Source organism: Brienomyrus brachyistius, unplaced genomic scaffold, assembly GCF_023856365.1.
Source record: "Brienomyrus brachyistius isolate T26 unplaced genomic scaffold, BBRACH_0.4 scaffold120, whole genome shotgun sequence".
Taxonomy (NCBI): Eukaryota; Metazoa; Chordata; class Actinopteri; order Osteoglossiformes; family Mormyridae; genus Brienomyrus; species Brienomyrus brachyistius.
The window spans coordinates 150,998-172,621 of record NW_026042395.1 but is presented as its reverse complement, the minus strand read 5'-3'; the positions used below and the strand labels follow the sequence as shown (position 1 = coordinate 172,621).

The window sequence follows — 21,624 nt, the reverse complement described above, 5'->3', positions numbered from 1 at the left end:
CACCTCCAACCCCCCAAAACTACACCACGGCAAAGGGCTGACGGCTCTCAAATTTCTATAGAGTTTGCTCTCATCTCCGCAGCCTGAGATGTTCCACACCTGCCCGATGCCCCAGCAGAACGCAAGCCATCACCTGACCCCTAAGGTAAGCAAGTATAGCTCAGGGGCGACCCAAAGCGAACGGTGCATTCCCAGTCCGCAGAAAGGAAAAAGAGTGTGGCATGTACGGCGGCCAGAGACGTACTGTGCTTCTGAGGCAAGCCTCCCAGTTCCATGCCTGCGCGGCTGGAGGCTCGAGTGCTGGGAGGGTGGGGGGGGGGGCGCCGGGGCAGAGCGGTTCCTGTATGCAGGCGAGAGAAGCGCGGACTCCTGGCGCACTCCTCCTACTCATCTCAGCCTCGGCACCCCGCATATATGGGAGTGAGTGAGTGTGTGTGTGTGTGTGTGCGCGAGCAAGAGAGAGAGAGAGAGAGAGGAAGAATGGGCGCGAGTAAGAATGGGAGGGAGAGGAGGAGAGGGACAATGAGGAGGGGGGGGTTTTATGTTTACATTTCGGACCATTTTTAACTCGGCCACCGAGGATTTGCACGTTCCTGAGCTGAAACACGTTCTTTTTTTCTTTGTTCTCCAGAACACCGGAGACTCCCTAACGATCTGTGACAGCAAGAAATGGGTAATAGCTTAATAGCTTTCTCTCCATCAAGGTAAGCCTTAGCGGCAACCGAAAAACGACCACAGCCCCATCTACTCTCTCTCTCTCCCCCCCCCCCCCCCCCCAAGGGAGCCTCCCACTCTCAGTGAGGTTCAACGGGGGACTTGTGGCAGGAACTGAGGTCGGGTTGGGGGGATGTGGGGGGAGACTCAGAGAAGGATGTACCTGCACGGGGCTGCGATCGCTCTCTCAGTCTCGCGCACGTGACATCACACCCGTACGCGCTGGGATTTCTCTGGGATTACTTTGTAACACAAGCCTACTTCTTTCTCCCCGCAAGAGCAAAGGGGAAGAGCCACGCCCTAAAAATATTTTGAAACGGAATCCTGCAGCAGACCGAGAATTGTTCAGAGGGGTATGAACTCTGTGTGAAATTGGTTTTACCTTTTTTGACTATTCATAGGGGCATCCATGGAAAGTCAACACCTTGAAATTAGACAGAAGGCAGAATATGTCAAGATTAGACAGACCTGGAGTAGCGTGTCTGTCACATTTTTGGAGAATCTTCTGATGATTTCCTGGATTTGCAGTAAGAATGCCTTACTGGCCGGAGATGACTTTAAAATCTTACTGATAGCGAATCCTATGTGATCTGCAGGTCCATCGCCGCCTCCTTTCACTGGTGAAATTCTTTCCTGATGCAGTGCAAATACACCAAAAGCACCAAAGCAAAATCTAACTTTGTAGTCCAATGTAACCGACGACATTTCATCCTTACTGGGGTCTGGTGCAAACTTAACAAAGAGCGATCGATCACAATACGCAATGACGCCGTCAAAAATGGTCCCCCGTCACTCAAACGGTGAGGGGTGATTGGTTGACACGAGGGTGGGGTGGCAAACATGCACTGTGGTGAACACACGGTAATGAAAAGCCCGGCCAAAAATACGGAACAAAGCCCGGGCGGAACAGCGGCCCCAATTAGAACCATTCTGTCGTTGAAGGTATAAAGGAAAAGAGAGATTCAGCACATCTTCCCCGCTACACATTAGCCTGGGTACCGAAGCCAATTCACTTCCTGGGAGAGCGACTCGGAGCAACTTCATAAGCCAGCAATTGCTGGGAGGAAACGGCAGCCGCGCTCCCCCCTCCTTCCTCCTGTGGAGGTATGTCTCTAATGAGAGACCGGCTCGCTCTGTTGACGTCTACAGCTGTCATTCTCTGAGAACTTTTTCCCCCCAGCGTAGTACAGATTCAGGCCAGGTTCCGGCAGTTTTCAGATTTAGCGAGTGAAAAATGGCAGTTTCAAATTCCGAGAGAAACACGAAGCAAAAGCGCAGGTCTCCTGTTGTGGAAAAGAGCCCCCTAGGGGCTGCCTCGATAAACAACAGTGTGACGCACAAGTTTGTAGCGTAAGACTCCTGTTAACTTCATCTCTTTCTCTTTAGATGACAATTAGTACCTATGACACTTCTGGCAAATCTTAGCGGCAAAGCGCAAAAAAGAGCACAGTGTCTAATTGCAGCATTAATTAGTAACATAGCTACAACCTGAGCCTCAAAATAAAACAGCAAGTTGTGATATAGATTCACACAGGAAAGCAGCCACCAGACGTGATGACACAAAGCTGGTCCTCGTTCCTGAAGGTGATAGGGCATAGAGAGCAGGGGGGCGTGACTGCGAGCATCTCGGGTCGGGAACACAGCCCTTCGCGGATGGCCTGAATATTAACACAGCGCTACTTGCGTGGCTGCTTCGCAAACAGCGCCGTGTTTAATCAGGTGACCGTGGGCAGGCGCTCAGCTGAAAATGGGCCAGCACTCGTCTCCGTGGTGGGATTTCTGGTCGCCTTTGTTCGCAGCTACCATGTGAAATGAGGAGAGGAGAGCCCAGTGAACACCGGAGGACGCCGTCCTACGAACAGGCCAGTCCAAAGGTATCGCCTTAAATATCAAAGAACACAAAGATCATGCCTGTGATCTTGGCAAGAGCCGTCTTGCTAACTTGCCTCCCAGTAACAGACTTGGGGTGCAATGAATCATGGGATTGGGGTGCAATGAATCATGGGATTGGTCTCCTTCTGCAAGGATGCGACCGCTGTATCTATGATATTCTGTTCTTAGCATTGGAATTGGTCTTTGCCAATGAAAGACGACGTAAAACCTGTCTATGAGAACACAAGTACAGTCAAGTACACATATTGAAAAATACCTTTAGAGTCTGTGGCCCATTGAGAGAGGGGTTATTTGCCTCTCTGCCCCTTTGATGGACACAAACTTCACACATGAATCTAAAGGTTTTGTAAGTGGCTGTCAAAGCATTTTCTTCTCCTGCCCCTTTGGCACCAACAATAAATGACACTGTGAGCTATAATCCACTGAATAGACCCTTTAGTATCGCAAAATTTCTGTTAAATTGCAATTGTATGTGTGATTGTATAAAAAAAAAAAAATGATATGGAATCATGGGCCTGTGGGATCCCAGTCATTGTGGATTCATCCCTGCAATGAACAGAAGGCCTCACTGGACACCTCCCAGTCCCGCCTCTTTGACCGCTAAAACCACCCACATTTCCGATCATACCACATTCCCAAGGCGAGGGCGATACTCCTGGTGGTTCTAAAAATGGCTAAAATGGCTACGAAATGTAACTTGTATTTAGGCATCAGAATAGCCGTATATGTCCTCAATTAAATCATATGACTACGACGTTTGCGTGTTTATTGTGAAAACTAAAAATGCAAACATATTCTTCCTGGGGGCTATTGCAATTTTCTAATGACACAGTATGTAATTTGTCACAAGGGTAGAATTAAGTGCAGAGTGGATTGAACCCCACACACGCACACACACACCCCGTGACTAATATGCAGTCTGTAAGCTGCATAAGCTACTTTTGCATTAAAACATCTAAAGCACGCAACACCCTTTGCCCACTAACCCCTTTCGTATCCAATCAGATGCAGGATTCTAGTTAAATGACAGTTTTCTGTCACTCATGACACAGTGAGAGGGCAGGAGGCAGCCTGGCGGCACCATGCAGAATTTGGGGGAGATCTCAGTTTTATCAAAGACTGAAGTCCCGATGACCCTAAACAAACCGCCCCACTCGAACACAAAATAAATACCATCACCTGATTGGCTCTGCGATGCCCCCAGGGCTGCGAATCACATGCTGGTGTCTTTTTCTCCCTGTGATTTTCTCCTGCTTGACAACTTTTACCCCCAACAACAACAACAACCTATTGCATTCTGGGAACTCCACTGCTCCTTGCCTGTGCCACCCCCCCCCCCCGAAAATCACCAGCTAGGTTATCAGATTGGTTCTAGTGCCACCACTGTTAGAACCTCCCCCACTGACATCCCATCCAACCATCCATCCATCCATCCATTTCCTTTCTGTAATTTCTTGTGTTGTGGGGGTCCGGAGCCTATCCCGGAGGCTAAGGGGACAAGGTAGGGAACAACCAAGGGTGGGGTGCCAACCCATCGCAGGGCACACGCACACACCAGTCACTCACACATGCACAACCACGGGCAATTTGGCAGCTCCAATTAGCCTCAGCATGCTTTTGGACTGTGGGGGGTGGAGGGGGCTAAAGCACCCGGAGGAAACCCCACAACAACACGGGGAGAACATGCAAACCCCACAACAACACGGGGAGAACATGCAAACCCCACAACAACACGGGGAGAACATGCAAACCCCACAACAACACGGGGAGAACATGCAAACCCCACAACAACACGGGGAGAACATGCAAACTCCACAACAACACGGGGAGAACATGCAAACTCCACACACACGGGGAGAACATGCAAACTCCACAACAACACGGGGAGAACATGCAAACTCCACACACACGGGGAGAACATGCAAACTCCACAACAACACGGGGAGAACATGCAAACTCCACAACAACACGGGGAGAACATGCAAACTCCACACACACGGGGAGAACATGCAAACTCCACAACAACACGGGGAGAACATGCAAACTCCACAACAACACGGGGAGAACATGCAAACTCCACACACACGGGGAGAACATGCAAACTCCACAACAACACGGGGAGAACATGCAAACTCCACAACAACACGGGGAGAACATGCAAACTCCACACACACGGGGAGAACATGCAAACCCCACAACAACACGGGGAGAACATGCAAACTCCACAACAACACGGGGAGAACATGCAAACTCCACACACATGGGGAGAACATGCAAACTCCACAACAACACGGGGAGAACATGCAAACTCCACAACAACACGGGGAGAACATGCAAACCCCACAACAACACGGGGAGAACATGCAAACCCCACAACAACACGGGGAGAACATGCAAACCCCACAACAACACGGGGAGAACATGCAAACCCCACAACAACACGGGGAGAACATGCAAACTCCACAACAACACGGGGAGAACATGCAAACTCCACACACACGGGGAGAACATGCAAACTCCACAACAACACGGGGAGAACATGCAAACTCCACACACACGGGGAGAACATGCAAACTCCACACACACGGGGAGAACATGCAAACTCCACACACACGGGGAGAACATGCAAACTCCACAACAACACGGGGAGAACATGCAAACTCCACAACAACACGGGGAGAACATGCAAACTCCACACACACGGGGAGAACATGCAAACTCCACAACAACACGGGGAGAACATGCAAACTCCACACACACGGGGAGAACATGCAAACTCCACACACACGGGGAGAACATGCAAACTCCACACACACGGGGAGAACATGCAAACTCCACACACACGGGGAGAACATGCAAACTCCACACACACGGAGTCACGGCAGACACTCGAACCCTGCTCTCAGATGTGTGAGGCAACAATGCTAACTACCATACCACTGTACCCCCTGTAGACATCCCCATTTCGCAAATGTTTAATTATGCATGTATGTTGCTTTGCCCAGAATGCCACACTGGAAGGATGCATGATAGTGCAAACAGAGGAAAATAGCATTCAGGGGGGGAGGACTGCGGTTGCTGCTGATGGATGCCGTCTCAACGGAATTCACTGACAGAAAGCTTCCCGCTACCTAAAGGCAAAATGTAACACAGGAAACAAAAATAGCAAAGACTGGCAATTATTTTTGAAAAAGTAGCTGTCCATCAGTGAACGCTGTTCTAACCATGGCTGAACGCAAGATGCATCCTGCAGTCGGGGTCCATTTCCTGCAGTGCCACACAGGACGTCTATAGCGAGGCGGCCTGGAGAACAGAGATACCAACCCATGTTCTTTCAAGTGGGCTTCCCTCTTGCTCAACAGCGGCCTCTGCTGGCCCGAAACTGTAATTGAGCCAATAGCGGGCCCTTTCAGCAACATAAGGACTGAAAAGCCGGCAGTTCGGAGAATGATACGTCTGACACTTCAAACATCAGCGGAAGATCTGGCCCCTGCAGATCTGGCAGATGTGGACATTGACCATTGCAGCTTGTAAGAAAACGACACCTAAAAATGGACATCATCTGGTCCAAAGAGATGATTGTGATTAAGTCATGATGCTTTACAAACACAGAGGTACTGAGGCTGCAGAGCTGAATGTGACCTAAATGATTTTTTTCATCCATTAATAGTACATCTTAACCCCAACTATAATCCTCTATTTACGAAATGGGCAGCACTCCAGGAATGATGTTCTTCACGAATTCTGTTTCTCAGACACAAATTCAATTAAAAATGCCTTTCTTTATGTCTGAGGTCACTGGCAGTGCATTGTGAGACATGCACCCCCCCCCCCCCCCCCAACAATTCAAATAAATCGAATGGGTGAGCAGCTTCAATATGATCTGCTGACAAAAGGACTGGGTTAAAGGGGAATCCATTATGGTCTGGCCAATGCGGACAGAGATGAGAAATCCTCTTTGATTTGATTTGTTTGGGAACAAACTTCCACCAAATTTCCACCAAATCCGAGCACAGATTAAATCTTTTGGATGCAATGGACTCTTTTTTTTTTCTCATCAAATCTGATAATTTACTTTGCTCATTTTGTATTGAAGCTGGATAATGGACAAATTAGCACGGTTCCAGCGGCCCTTGTGATATCAGCATCTCGTCCAGAGAAGAGGGCTTGATTTGGCACAGAGTTCCAGCAGGAATTTCTCTTTTCAAAGCAAAAGAGCTGAATCTGAGATTATGCGGCTCTAATACTCAATCATACGACAATCATCGCACAGAGACGGCGAAGGAAGCATCATCATTCAAGTCAATTTCTCAAAAATGCAGGACGGTGTCTTTAGATGAACAGCGTAATAATCTCAGTCTTTGAAATCCTATATATTATCTGTCATCTTATAGGATTTCCTTTTAAATTGGGATTGCTTCTGTGGGGGTAGCTGATACCCTGAAACACAGAAAACTGACCCCATAAATTCTCTGTTAGTAATTGGAAAAAAAATGATAAGGTATCTGGGAAGCGGCAGAATCCCACAATGCAGACACAATAAATCACTAAGACACCCTGTATGTATGTAAGGGGGCCACTTAATGAGAGCAGTATAACAACCGAAAGTAAAAAAAAAAAAAACAAGTAATATTCCAGAGTAAATATTCCAGTCGCATTCATTTTTATCATGGCATTTGCATTGCAGTAACATTTAACAATTTCTAGATGTAAAATCATCTACGTGTGTTTATTGTCAGCCTAAGTACTACACCATTACACTATTAGTTGTTTGCATAATAAATGTTTCCTGATGTTTATTTTATTTATGTATGACCAGGAGGGAAAAAAAAAAAAAATATATATATATATATATATATATATATATATATATATATATATATATATATATATAAGAATTTAGTTGTCATTGTTGACACACAACAACGAAATGTGTCCTCTGCATTTCACCCATATGTGACAATGTGACTTGGGGCAGCTAATTCAGCGCCCGGGGAGCAGTGCTGGGGGGCTCAGGGTACTTCAGTAGTGCCTTGCTAGTCGGGGATTCAAATCTGCAGTCTTTCAATTATGAATGCGCTTCCCTAACCATTAGGCCACCCTACCATGTGCCCTGGCCTTGCAGGAATATTGTGCTGGATAAGTGGTTATAGAAAATGGATGGATGGATGGATGGATGGATGGATTAGCTCAAGCATCTGCCGTCATACCTCAACACCCACTCCGTAAACACAAATTTACCTTGAAAATACATTGAATTTCCTCTGAATATCAACGTTTTGTATTGGCAATATATCCATCCATCCATCCATTTTCCAAACCGCTTATCCGACAGGGTCGCGGGGGGTCCGGAGCCTATCCCGGAAGCAATGGGCACGAGGCAGGGAACAACCCAGGATGGGGGGCCAGCCCATCACAGGGCACACTCACACACCAGTCACTCACACATGCACATGCACACCTACGGGCAATTTAGCGACTCCAATTAGCCTCAGCATGTTTTTGGACTGTGGGGGGAAACCGGAGTACCCGGAGGAAACCCCACGACGACATGGGGAGAACATGCAAACTCCACACACATGTGACCCAGGTGGGGACTCGAACCCGGGTCCCAGAGGTGTGAGGCAACAGTGCTAACCACTGCACCACCATGCCGCCCCTATTGGCAATATATATATCAGCAAATTCATTTCAAGTGGGAAGTTAAAGTAAGGGCATGATTATATAGAATTACCCGAAAACAGACATCAAAACGTCTTAGCGTCCTGATTTACGAAAGAGTTCGGTGCATTGCAGTGAAAGAGGAAGGCAGAGGGCTGGTCAGACCAGTCTGGGGCACCTCAATCACACCCAGATGTGAGGCAGAGGAGCTGCACCGTGGACAGGAAAACAACAAGAGCGAAAGGAAGATGCTTCGTCCAAATGATCCCGCAAGGTCACCTCGGCCTACATGTTAAAAATACCCCGGCTGGGAGCAAAAGCAGAAGAGGCATTTCCGTGGACGACATGAAACCAACATGAGCATCAAAACAGAGACACGCTTTCAGCTAAATGCGAAAGCAATTCCCACCTACACCATCATCTCCTACAAAAAGCACAACCTCTTTGCTGATGGTTAGGGGAGCGGATTCCGTGAAGTCCGGTATCGCGCTAGCGGTAGTAATTGTATTAGCTGAACAATTCTTCAAAAGAAGAATGAGACCTTACTAGGTGAATCGCTTAAGACAATAAAACTTAAGTAATAACAATTGCCTTTATTATGCCTTGTTATCCATGATTGATTTTTTTGCCAGAAGCTTCACTTCCTAGGAAACTTCCCGCTCCTCATTTACTGCCGCCTGCTTTAGCGATTACATCAGCGTGGCTATTTCCTGAACATCCTCCCCCCCAGTGCCTTGCTTCATTTTGTTAAAGCCGTCCTTCGATTTGCCGCCGCCATCAACTCAATCAACCCCTCCATCTATTCCCTTTTCCCTGATTGGTCCATCTACCTTGCGCATCATTTAATTCTCAGCCCCTTCCCACCAGCCAGCTGTTTGCCTGCCCCTGTACCCACGGGCACCTTATCGCTGCGGCCCAGCCTGAGGTGCCTAACTAGTTATCGGTCAAAATCCTGCTCTTGCTACGGATGAAATGCAGGGAGATTTTGAGAGCAAATGCCTCCCAGTTGATGTTACTTCTCTCCCTGAGACTTCAGACATGCATGAGGAGACAGAGGAAGGGAGATTAAAGGCGGCCCAGCAGATGGAATAAAGCGTCAGCTATGATCCTCCTCTGATCCCCCTGATAGGAGAATCTCTCATCAGTCTGTCGGGGTGAAAAGGCTCATTTGACAGGAGCTGGGGGGGGGGGGGTGCAGGGGGTGCAGGCTTGTTACTTTACTGCTGTCTGCGAACAATCAAGTCTTTCAGCTGCTGTTTCCGCAACCTGCGTCTTCATCTTCGTCACCATGGCAGTCACCATCTAGTGTGAAGCGGGGCAGATACAGGGGAGGGGCCTCAGGGGCACTAGCCCTGCCTGAAAGCTGATTGGCCTCCGGAGTGCCACTCACCAACTCCAAACATACCGCAGGTCAAAAATAAGGTTGCCCACTCTGTATGACTTATAGCTCCTCTCATACCACCAATCTTAAAAAATTCTAGAATCACCCATGAGGTAAATCTTTAACCAGAGCCCAAGTGAACATAAGCAACACAACAAACTTGATAACCCACCTTCAGATGTGTCTGCCTGGTTACCGCTGGACTGGTTCCTAATACACACTCTTACTATCTATAATGCTTACACTGGGCTCATAGACACACTTGTAAACTGGTTGGCTTGGATCTCAGAAATAGATATCGCTGCAGTGACATTAAAAGGAGTACCTGACCTGTACTGGCACGTTGAAATAACCAGACTTATTCATTTGATCAAAAAGTTCAGCTAATCAGCTCCTGTATGATCATCAGCTAATCAAATGCAGAGCCATTATTCCCTGCAGTGAACCTCTTTGACCTCTGCCCTTCTTCGCTGTCCATCTAAACTCCACACTCAGCACTTTGTGTGATTCATACCCAAGGCTATAACTTGTTCGGAGCCTGCATTAAATTCTCGAATGTCTTGTCCACTATATAGGGCTGTTACAGCTCACAGTCTAAGAAGAGGCCCACAGATTCCTTAGTCTTAACTAGAACAATGATTAATCTTTGCCTTGAACAGTGGGAAGCAGGCAAATTTATGAGGCGAAAACATCTGCCTTGTTACCGTACTGTAATGCATGGCTTGAGTGCTCAGAATTATTTAAAAGGAAAACCAGGGAATCCCAGTGAGACGAAATAAACTTTTTACTGTTTCAAACTTTACAAGCCTTTCGGTTGCGGGGAGAAGTTGCTAACTCAGAGTCCCTAGAGAGCGTCAGTTCAGCCAGTCCTGCCCTCTACTGGAATTTTAAGTCTAATTGGGAAATATACAACATATATTGCATATTTTTTGTCAATTACAGATTAAAATGACAGAAATTTATTAGATTTTTTTATTATTTGCATTTCTTTTTGCCATTTCATTGCATTTTTTTTTTTTACAATCACAAAACTGAAGTATATACTCCAAGATTTTGCAAGAATCTCCATAAAAACCTCCTTAAAGAAGTGTCACGGATGTTATGGAGCCTGCATATGCCGCTGACAGGCGCTCGTGAAACCCCTGGGCCAACAGCGATTGGTGAATCGAGGAGCAAACAACCAACCAATCAAGTGCTTGCTCTTCACTCCAGTTCAAACAAGCCCCCACCATGAGCTGGGGCACGCTTCAGGATTCCTACAGGCAAATGTAAGGGATATGTCATGCATGGGGTTACCGCTACTACTACCACTAGAAGACACGCGGTTTCCCTGCCAACATTTTTCTCTGGAATCTAAGAAACATGACGCCCAATCACTTGGAGATACAGAGAATGGCATTGTGGGAAGGACCACATGCACTGATAAGAGGGCAGCCAATTCTGCCTGTGATTACACTAATCAGGATCCTCGGCCCCTGCATTTGACTGGCCTCTTCCCAACCAAATAATGACTGATGATTGTGCTCTCCAGAGTGCCCTTAAGCAGGTTTTTGGTTAAACAAGTACATTTGAGTGCCTCACTTCCCAACTGTGCGCTGCTGTCCAGAACAGTCTAGTAGAGCTACCCATCCATGTGAAGTCAACTAGGTAAAATGTATAATGTTGGTTGGAAATGTACATGATTCATTTGTAGGTTGACTACAAATGGTTTGGGAACAATTGGACCTTGATTAAATAGAATTTGTATAAAACTGTTTTTCTTCTTGATTATAATTCTATAATTGATACAAGTAGTAGCATTCATTGATTAACATTAGAATTCATTCCTAAAAAATGGTGAGGGGTGTCACGCCCGGCTCCTCCGATCCTCGTGTGTGCCACGCCCCTGACACGCCCCCTGACACGCCCCCTTATTATCCACGTGTGCTTCCCCGATCCTGCCCAGCTGTGTCTGATTATTTTCGCCCAGTCTTGTCTATTTCAGTCCACGTCTTGCCCTGCCTTGTTGTCCGTCATTGATGTTAGTCGATGTCTGTGCTAGTATTCCGTCCTGCCCTGCCTGTAACCGTCTTTCCCTGCAATAAATCCCCGTTTTCCCCGACTTCCGCCTGCCTGCCTGATCCTTCCCTACCTGCCAGCCCATCCGCTCCCGCGCGACCCTGACAAAGGGTATATTCAAAACTTCAAAATCAATCCATCCATTTTCTGAAACCGTTCAGGGTCGTGGGGGGGTCCGGAGTCTGTCCCAGGGACTGAGGATTCCAACCCATTGCAGGGTGCAATCACACACCGTAAAACCATATATTTACCCTTCTAATAAAAATGATGTTACCACAGAAGTTCATGTCAGTTGTTATGAACTGTAGTGATACGCTGTTAAAAAATGTTTAATGTTTACATGTCATTTTATTATTGATCACTGAGTATTACAATGGCTAATTAAAAAAGACATTATGGGTCCAGTGCAGGACGTGGTTGATTTATTTTCTGGTGAGCTGAACATTTATCACGCCTCTGAGAATATGGGACACCTTCTGTTTGAAAGCTGAACACACCTGATAACATGGTACGAGGTCAGTCGCCCCTCGTCAGTGCAAATGGCTCACGCTGCCGAGGTTGTGTGGCTGTAAAGTCTTTGTTACAGTCCAGCCCTCTTCGTTTACATTAATAACCCCCATTTCACAGCGTAAAGGCCAGTACTTCCCTTCCGTTTCCACTCTAACAATTTCAGACAGACCACATTTTTCCTCTTTTCTTTCTCTGAAGTAATGATAATTTTGAGAAGCTGTTGTATTACCTAAAACAGCACAGACACACACAGACACACACACATCTGTCTTTGTCTGTCTGTCCGATATCTGCGCCATTTTTTGTAGCATTAATTTCACACAGCGATAGTATTCAGAGCCAAACACCGACTTTGCTTAACAAAACATCACAATGCTTGCAAGTACTAAGCTAGAAATTACATTTGAAATGAACCAATTTTGCTATTCATTCTGCACTGCGACTCTAATGGGAATCATCATGCTTTCGGCCTGGGGGATCCTGACACAGTTACTTTGAGATTCCCTCATTCCCGGCATATCTGGGTCATATCTTTCTTTCTGCAGCACACTCCACCATTTCGGGGATGGAACCTGTCCTGGCAACTCCAGTTGTCATGATACTCTCTCGGCGTGATCAGTTAAAGCATGTTTAGACATAACAGAGCACCCCATACCAGGCCACCCTCCCCCAGTGCCAGACCTGGCTGCAGGTCACTCAGATCTTCACACGTCACACAGCAGGAAACAGGCGGCCAATGGGATCGCTGAGTACACTCTGAACTGATCAAACCTTACACCCAAACACCAATGGTGAGTAAGATGTGAGCAACGTTCACTGTTCTGTTTAAATAAGAATCAGAGCCAACTAGCCCAGGCTCAGAGCAGGATCTCGCAGAGCCGGCTCCATCGCCTGACTGCTGCGTGACACGGAGCGACGACGATACTGAAAACCTTACCTCAGCTGGTCATCACTAGTCATCACCATCATCTCACATATATTTACATTTAGGTACATACACTTATGAACAAGACAACAAACCAGCCTTATATTGTTGAATGAACAATCAGAATGAACAATCAAAAAAATACCCTTGATTTCTCGAACCTTATCTTAGTGTGTCAACTGTCATCTCACATTAGAAGAAATTAAGGATTGTGATGTATTCAGCCACCTTCCAATCACAGATCCGGGTCTGGATCACAGGCCTTAAACCCGAATATGAAATTATGCTGATGAAACAAGCAGCTCGTCTCTAATCCGTTTCTGCATGCGCTTAGCTTGTTTTTCATCCAAAAGCCACTCACCGTGCCTTATGCCCGCCCCAGGAGATTTACTGGCAATGACCCTTGCAATGCCATACAAGAAGAAGGACTGTGGGATTTCCCTGTGATTATGTGAGGGTGGGAATGCGTGTTGTTTAGACTGCAGGTGACTCATGTCCTCTGAGTCTAGCTTGAGCTGGACAAGATTCAGGCCGTGGAAGAGAAGCATAAGCTGATTAGACAGGGGCTCTAACTGCTGAATCGTCGTCTTCAATTAAATCTTTAATCTATAATTAACATACTAGCTTGTATGGATATGGCTACAATTACCCATCCGCGGGTAAAAGGGCAATGGTAAATATTACACCTCGTTGATTACTCATAAAATCGGTGTCTTACTATCTTATAAGCACAAAAACGTCAGACATTAGCACACCTGTTTGAGGGTATGGGGTCCAGGTGGGCCCATCCCAGCCCACCTCCCCACCTCTCACCACGACTGTGGTAACTGCCAGTGGGCGTAAACTTTATCTGCCGCCGTCTACTTTTCCGCCCAGATCCTTGGAATCTATCATTTTCCCAGGATAATAAAACGCTTAGCATACATGAGAGAGCCGCGAGGATCCATTAGAGGAGAAGGTCCGAATCCAAACGGAGATTTACATTTAGAGTGGAGCAGATTCCGAGCAGGTGTCGACATTCTGCATTCCTCTTTCGTTTTTTTTTTTTATTCCTTTCAGAAACAAACTGTCACAGAAGGTTGACATCATTTTTTTTTCTTTCTTTCTAAGTAAACTTTACTGCGGGTAACAATGCAGTGATATTATACCCTAAGAGCACATGAGCCCGGATCAACGTGATTATTTTAGAAATATGCGCTTAGATCAGTTTTTAAAGAGCGAATGTAACGAGAGACCAAGCAGCCACGGGCACCTGGCAAGGCACTGCCGAAGTGTCAGCGCATGGAAAAACCCCAGGCTTCACCCCCCCCACACACACACACACGCACGTGTTGTATCCATATCTTTGTGGGGACTCTCCATTCATTTCTATGGGCAAAACCCTAATCCCATAAATGACAAAATTTTGTTTTTTTATCGCGGTCACCGATTTTTTACCAAATTAGATTTCCCCTTGTGGGGAGCAAAAAATGGTCCCCAGGTGTTTGTTATATTGTGAACCTTTGGTCCCCACAATGTAATGTTTACCTGGACACCCCCCCCCACACACACACATACACACACACTCACGATTACTGTACTATGGGTCATTACTCTGCTACATCAGCACCCCCATGTAACCTGGACCTCAGTTTCTTGAAGCTCCATTATTTCTTCAATATCATGAAGACACTGAGACTTCATACTTACTCCGATTCCTACCACAAAATCATCCCATGCACTATTTGCTATATCTAATAATAAACTACCAATGAAATGTGAATCTTTTCATTGTTTAAGCTGCCTACTGTTTGCCCTGCAGTTTTTTGCTGTCTGGCATTTCTTATCCTTTGACGGCTAATTACAGTACAGAACAGAAACGGAGATGGGAATCTAGGTTCTCAGGAAAGGAAGAAGCTTTTGCTGATGGCTGATTGGAAATGGTTGTAATTTGCCATAAAGTACTTAAACTGAAAACAAAGCACAATTATTTACCCTAATGTATATGTAAACTGTAATGAGATACAGAATTGTGGAAGTGCCCAGTACTGATCTCTGACAGACCAACAATGAACGATGACTGAAGCATAAACCAGAATTTAGGAGCGATTCCGAGAGCCATTGTGTCCACGCTTTCGACCCAACTGAGGATGAAAAGCACGTCCAGAAAAACGTAACATTTGCCCCAGTGCTGACAACCTGTGGATCGTCGAGCCCAGGAGTATTGTTGAGATACCTCTCCCTGGGCTGAGGTATTGTGATTCCTCACGACCTTTGATGAATCATGCATCCCCACCCTTGATTTCAATCCTATGACGAGAGATTGGATTCGCCCACTGAAAGAACCAATCAAACTTTAGTCTTGGCTTAAATGGGGGGGGGGGGGTGATGCAACCACCAAAATGAGCTTATATGGAATCAGAGAGTTAAACACAGCATACACCCCACACACTAAGGAGTGATATGTCAGCTCAGAGCCCCCCCCCCCCCCCCAAACACAGAGAGCCCTTTTATCAGGAACCAGCACATTGGACACTTATCTCTGACATCATCTCTAAGAATGACTGATTTAATACATCTGCACAAGTACAACGCTTCCCCTGCACACACACACACCTCATAAGTCCTGTATGAACTCCAGCTCGAGGGGGTGCAGCAGGTATAAAGCCATGCCAAAAGCCACACCACATCTGTCAACAGAACTAGGCAACCCTAAGCTTCAGACCAAACGCCTTTTAGTTCCATGAGTCTTCGTTTGACTGGTTTTAATACTGCCTGGATTTAAAAAGGTAAAACTACTATCCAGCGGCAATTCAGGTGCAACCCCTGGCAAATTCTGAAGAAAAACTGGATGCCACCCCAGTTCCCTTTGGGTCTGAGCGGAGAGCTGATGGGGGTGGTCAGACTACAATGTTCTATGAAATGTGTGCAAAAATCGACGTACCTCTAATAAAACGCTAAATAGATTTAGAGAAATAATTTCTTCGGGGGCCTAAGATGAAAATATATATATGATGACAGAAGCACCATGAATGAAATTCTAGAATCACTTAGGTGATATATATTTCTAGAAATGACTAAGCTACTAACACTTTCTTACTTAAAGCTGCACTTCCTGCATTGACATATATATGAAATACAGGACCTTTCCTTTAGGCCTAAAACATTTACTTGGTGCCACTAACCACATATAATAAAATGTAAAACTACTTCTCTTGTTATCTAATCAAGAAGGCCAAAGGCCGTTAGCAGCGCGCCAGTCTCTGACAGCCCCCACAGCCAGGACATTGGCCTTATTATGTTTTCATAATTTGCATAATTTGCAAATAATTTGCAATCAGATGAGGCTGCTAACACACGTTTCTCAGCGTTTCAGCTGAAATTTGTTTTTCAATGGAAATAAAAGCAAATTTACAAGACAACTTCAGCCCGAGCACAGAGAAACATTTAATGGTGAGTTGCAGTATACTTCTATATGGCTGCAGATGGACCACTTCCTTGTATGGTTAACGTACTTGGCCAGTAAAGACCTTTCAGATCTGATTTTGCTTTCTTTATATAATTCCCCATGGAGCCAACACATGGTGTCCCCCACTGCTGGATTCACATGCCAAATACCCACATGGACGTTTCTCCAAATGACACTGACAGCCACCCTCCACCCCCAACAACCCAGAGGTGTATTTCTGCCCCCACTCACCTACGTCGATGAAGTTAGCGGAGAGAAAGAAGGCATGGAAGAGGCTGGCAGCAACAGAGTGGGAATCCTGGCTCTCCGTGGAGCCCTTGGGAGCCAAAGAGGGGTCTGGCATTTTGGCAGACATACCTCAGTCCCCCCAGATCCAAAAGCCCTGGGCTGGGTATTGGAAAAGGTTCAGAAAGGTCTTTTTCCCAAACGTTGTATGGTTACCAAGAGCAGAAGAAAATCCTAAGAAGGACTCCAGATTGAAGATAACAGCCTCAAAACATAAATCTGGCTTCACAAATTCAGGCAGAGCAGGCAGCCTTGGGAAAAAATCCATCTGTGTTTGTACAAGCGGGTCCTGCCCGGGACCCCTTATCTCATCACCTTCAAGTGTGCACCGTGAGAACTAGAGACACGGATCGCCGCAGATTCCCAAACGGTCCTGGCAGGTGAGGGCCATCGCTGCCGGTCTGGGCCTGAGGTGGGATCCTGGAGGTGCAGAGTGGCCGGCAGACAGCAGACGTCCCAAGATTAAGGAGCGGAAATTAGAAGGCACCTCGTCACGTAAGTGCCCCCATCTTCCTGAGCATGAGAAAGACCCTGTAATAAACCAGGCTTTACTAACGAGCGCCTTAGCTCCGGGCCGACTCCGTGGGAAGCCCGCAGCTAGGAGGGCGGGGGGCAGGGTCAGACCACAAGTAGCACCTGAAGGGGCGAAGAAAGAGACAAGACGTTAGATTGCCTGCTCAGTCCATACATGAGTGAACACGTTGTCCGACAGAGCATTCCTCGGCCACGCTACCACTGCGAGCAGAAAACGGACAGCAGTTTGTTCTGTGCAGTGAAATGCTTCCCCATCTGCTTCCTAGATTGTGCTAGAAGTAATTACAAGGCACAATGAAAAAAATAAAATCAGCACACAGAAGCAAATAAGAGGAAAACTAAGAATGAAATAGCACTAAAAATAAAATAAATTGTAAAGTAGACAATAAGTATATCAACAGTTTTTAAAGTTTTTTATTTATTGAGTTTATATTTTTTACTTTGTTGTATTCTTTTACTTCTTTCACTGTACTTTTTTCAATTTTCCAAACTGTCATCACAGTGCAGGTACAAATCTTACACGACCTGCACTACATATCACATCCACAGCTTCTTTCCTACAGTGATCCAGCTCCTTAATAAACTCACCCAACATCCCAATAATCCCATCACCCAGGTGAAGCCCTTTAATCCAGGGACAATTCACCTCTTCCTGCGTCTGTCTGTCAATGTGATCTACCGTGAACGACTGTTTTTTGTTACTACACTACCTGAGGTCATCGGTTTGTTCTGCGTCTGTGAAACCTGTTCATTCTGTTCCCTTTGACCTTTGCAGTCATTTGCACATGAAACTGTTTTGCAAACTTATCCATCTTAAGACGACTTTGCAGTGTGTTTCCTGTAAATCTCCAGTTCCTGTTGTGTTCCTCAGTTCTGCGTTTTGTGTACAGTGAAGTGTTTTGGCTTAAGTGGCTGTAAGATCATGCTGCACTTCAGGTTTGGCACCAAATAAACCGGCAATAAAGTCTGAATTCTGACAGGACAAACGAAAGCATATTGTTTACAACAATAGGTACTTTGCAAGGGAGTGAATACAGTACGAAGAACACATTTCATATTCTTTCAGGTAATCTTTTTTTCAGAGCAGAATGTCGTCAATAAACCTTGTTTTGGAATTAATTTTTATGTTGCTTCATATGCGTCCGTGAAAATCTTTTTTCACAACAGGATATTCATTTAGGGGACAACTCCTGGGGACCTGGAAAAAGGCATTATATATTTCTACAGTCATAAAAAGTTTAAAAAGGAATGTGCATTATTACAGCCGGTGTTACACCCTCTGCTCCTGGTTGTGATGACACTGGAGGTTCCCACCCTTATTTGCCAACCATTTTTCACTAGTTCCAACTCGCCATTAGGACTAACATACCCCCCCCCACTCCCGCAGTGCCCCCACCCACACTTGCCCTTTTTCCATTATTTCTCCAATGGCTGAAATCACTGCCAATATCTACTGTGCTGTCAGTGACGCAGAATCTGCTCAGATGACGCCAATCGCATGACATCACCCTCTCCTCCCCGCCACCTTCTATATCTGACCTTGACTGTGCCGATAAGGCGTGCATTTCACACCCCAGCGATATGTTAAGAGTCTTGTCATTTGATTTTTGTGTGTAAATACAGACATTTCATTTGCCAAGTCTTTTCTCCACTGCACTGTAAACAGGGTGTTAAGCCAACTGTTACTATGTCACAGAAAACTGGGTTAAATACATTGTACATTTAAGTCAAAGTCGCCAGGTCAGGTATCAGGCAGGTCTCCCTTTGGAACAGACAAAAATATCTGCTTAAAATAGACAAAACTACAAACAGTTTTTCTTGTAAGGATTTCATTGTGGTGATTAGAGTCAGTGTATTTATCAGGGATATAATCAATTACAGACATTCCACCCCTGAAAAACAAATTTCACAGAGGCGCCATCCCCCTTGAAGAAGAATGGTGAGTCTGTAATTGAATAATTGGACAGTTCTGGGGCTAACAACAGCTGAGCAATCAAGCAGCACAGATGCGTAGCTTTTGCGTACGACCCGTCCGCAGAAGGGCACCTTGCATACGAGGGGACCACTGCACCAGGGATCGGCTCTGGGAAACCGACCCACTTTTCACATCGGAAACTGGGGCAGTGGAGGACATGCCGCCGAAATCTGAACCAGTGCGGACGAGAAAGGTGCTGGATCGTGGCCATCTATCTCTCCCAGTACCGACTGCCGCAGGAGAAGCCTGGCACAGCTTTCACGCGGCGTGGGTGGCAAGGAACAGGACAATGGAGGATTATACGCTTCCTGTTAGTCCTGTCATGCCCCAAACTCACGCAGAAAAACCTAATCATGTTCTTTCACAGCATTAGCTAATAGTTGAGATTATCTCTGTTTGCACAGCTCAATTATGATTAATTAATTCCCACTACATTGTCTCTTTCTAAATTTCAGATGCAATTTCTTAAACTCAAATGCACACTTTTAAAGTCCTGTCTGCCCTTCAAGTACATAAGGCAAAGCATCTTGACATTTGAACAGGGTTCTGGAATGCCGAGCACATGTCAAACTTTGAATGAATTCTAGATGTGACAGGTAAGTGACAGTACAGCACCTCCCCTTCCTGTTAACTAACAAGGGACTATTTACACACTTTATTCTACACTCTGTTTTGTTCCGGTACACAAGCACAAGTCCCTGCAGTCCACAAAGTCTCACCCCACATTCCACAGACCAAGCCGACCATAAACGGGACGAATTACATTGTAAATGAAAAATCTACCTGTGTGTGCATTTAAAAACAAACACACACACTCAAACAGACATTAGCAGCATGCGGAGCCAGAGGGAAACGTGCGAGAAATGAAGGCGGGAGATCGCTAGCTGACAAAAGGCTGGGGGGGGGGGGGGGGGTGTGTGTGCATCTTGGAGGACACGCAGGGCCAAGGTGTGTGTGAGCACAGGCCCGGACGTGTTGGCTGTCGCGTCACCTGAGCGCCGGCGAGCCTGGGAGATTGTGTAATAGCGGGAAGCGGAAAAGGTGCCGATTCCCACCCACGACGAGGTTTGTCCAGGATCCTGCTGGAGGGGCTGTGCTGACGGATGGTTTTTAGATAACAGGCCACCGGCCAGCCCTGTTTATCAGGCTGCTAAAACGTTCAATTGTTCGGAAAAGGTGGAACAGGTGTTCAGACTGCTTTTGCGGCCATTTGTATACCTCAACATGCCGTCTCAAGACCCGGACTATGCCCGGGGGATAAAACCTAACAACCCCTCACAAGACCTGAGCCCAGTGACTGTAAGCAACCAGCAGCCTGCCCTCAGACTGCCTCACTCACTGGCCTAGGGCACTGTGCCTGGGCGTGGCTCCTACTTACATTTTACCACCATGTACCTCCGTTTGATGCCTGGTGTTTCAATTAAGCAAGACAGGCTGGCACAAACAGGGAGTGCTATGATTACATCTCTTTGTGGTTTTAGCTGATGCTTCCTGAGAAAACGCTTACACGCTCATTTTAGATAATTAAAAAAAAAAAACTTCTCACGTTCATCTGTGGCACTAAGCAGAATGGAGCACATTGGCTCAGTCAGTCAGTTTGGTGCAATCGTCTGGGGACTAGCAGTGTAATCAATTAATCAAAGTGAAAACCTTACTGGCTGTGTTACGGCGCAAAAGTTCCTGAAAAATTTAAACACCTTTTCCCTAGTGCATATTGACAAAACTGACAAAATGTCAGGGCATTTAAGATCCGTTTATAAGAATCAAGTCATATTAATATTAGGATCTTATCTTGAATGACATTTACAGTGGATAGCAGTACAGGTCAGGAAATCCTTCGTTAAGCCTAGTTCATATTTCACTTTTCCACATGCGCTGTCGCGCGCTCTCCGGCTGCAGACGGTCGTCTGTGTGGCAGATTGTATTCATTTGGCATTTGGCTGTGGATGCAGAAGGTCTTAGTCGGTGTTTGCATACAGCGGTGATACTCCACCAGACCAGCAGGGGGCAGATGCACAAACACAAGCAGTGTAGTGAAACGGGTACAACAACTGCAACTACTCTTCTTCTGCTCTTTCCTCATTGCCCGCTGATCTATGAAACTCCCCACTGCCACCTAATCGAAATACCTAATCTATCATCTGGCATATGCGTGGCCAATGTGCACGGATGCACAAGGTTTCCGCTAGACGTAAAAATCCGGGCTACCCGCGCAACGACCACAGTGGTCTGCAGCCAGC

General features: G+C 46.2%; 1 protein-coding gene across 1 annotated transcript in view; it reads right to left on the bottom strand.

Annotated features, from left to right (window-relative positions):
* The window catches only part of plch2a (phospholipase C, eta 2a), a 131,942-nt gene that overhangs the window by 103,813 nt on the left and 6,505 nt on the right, over positions 1-21,624 (bottom strand). Inside the window, exon 2 of the mRNA XM_049004800.1 lies at positions 16,822-17,511. Within this exon, the coding sequence (XP_048860757.1) occupies positions 16,822-16,945 (124 nt within the window). The 5' untranslated portion in view covers positions 16,946-17,511. The remainder of the gene's footprint in view (positions 1-16,821; positions 17,512-21,624) is intronic.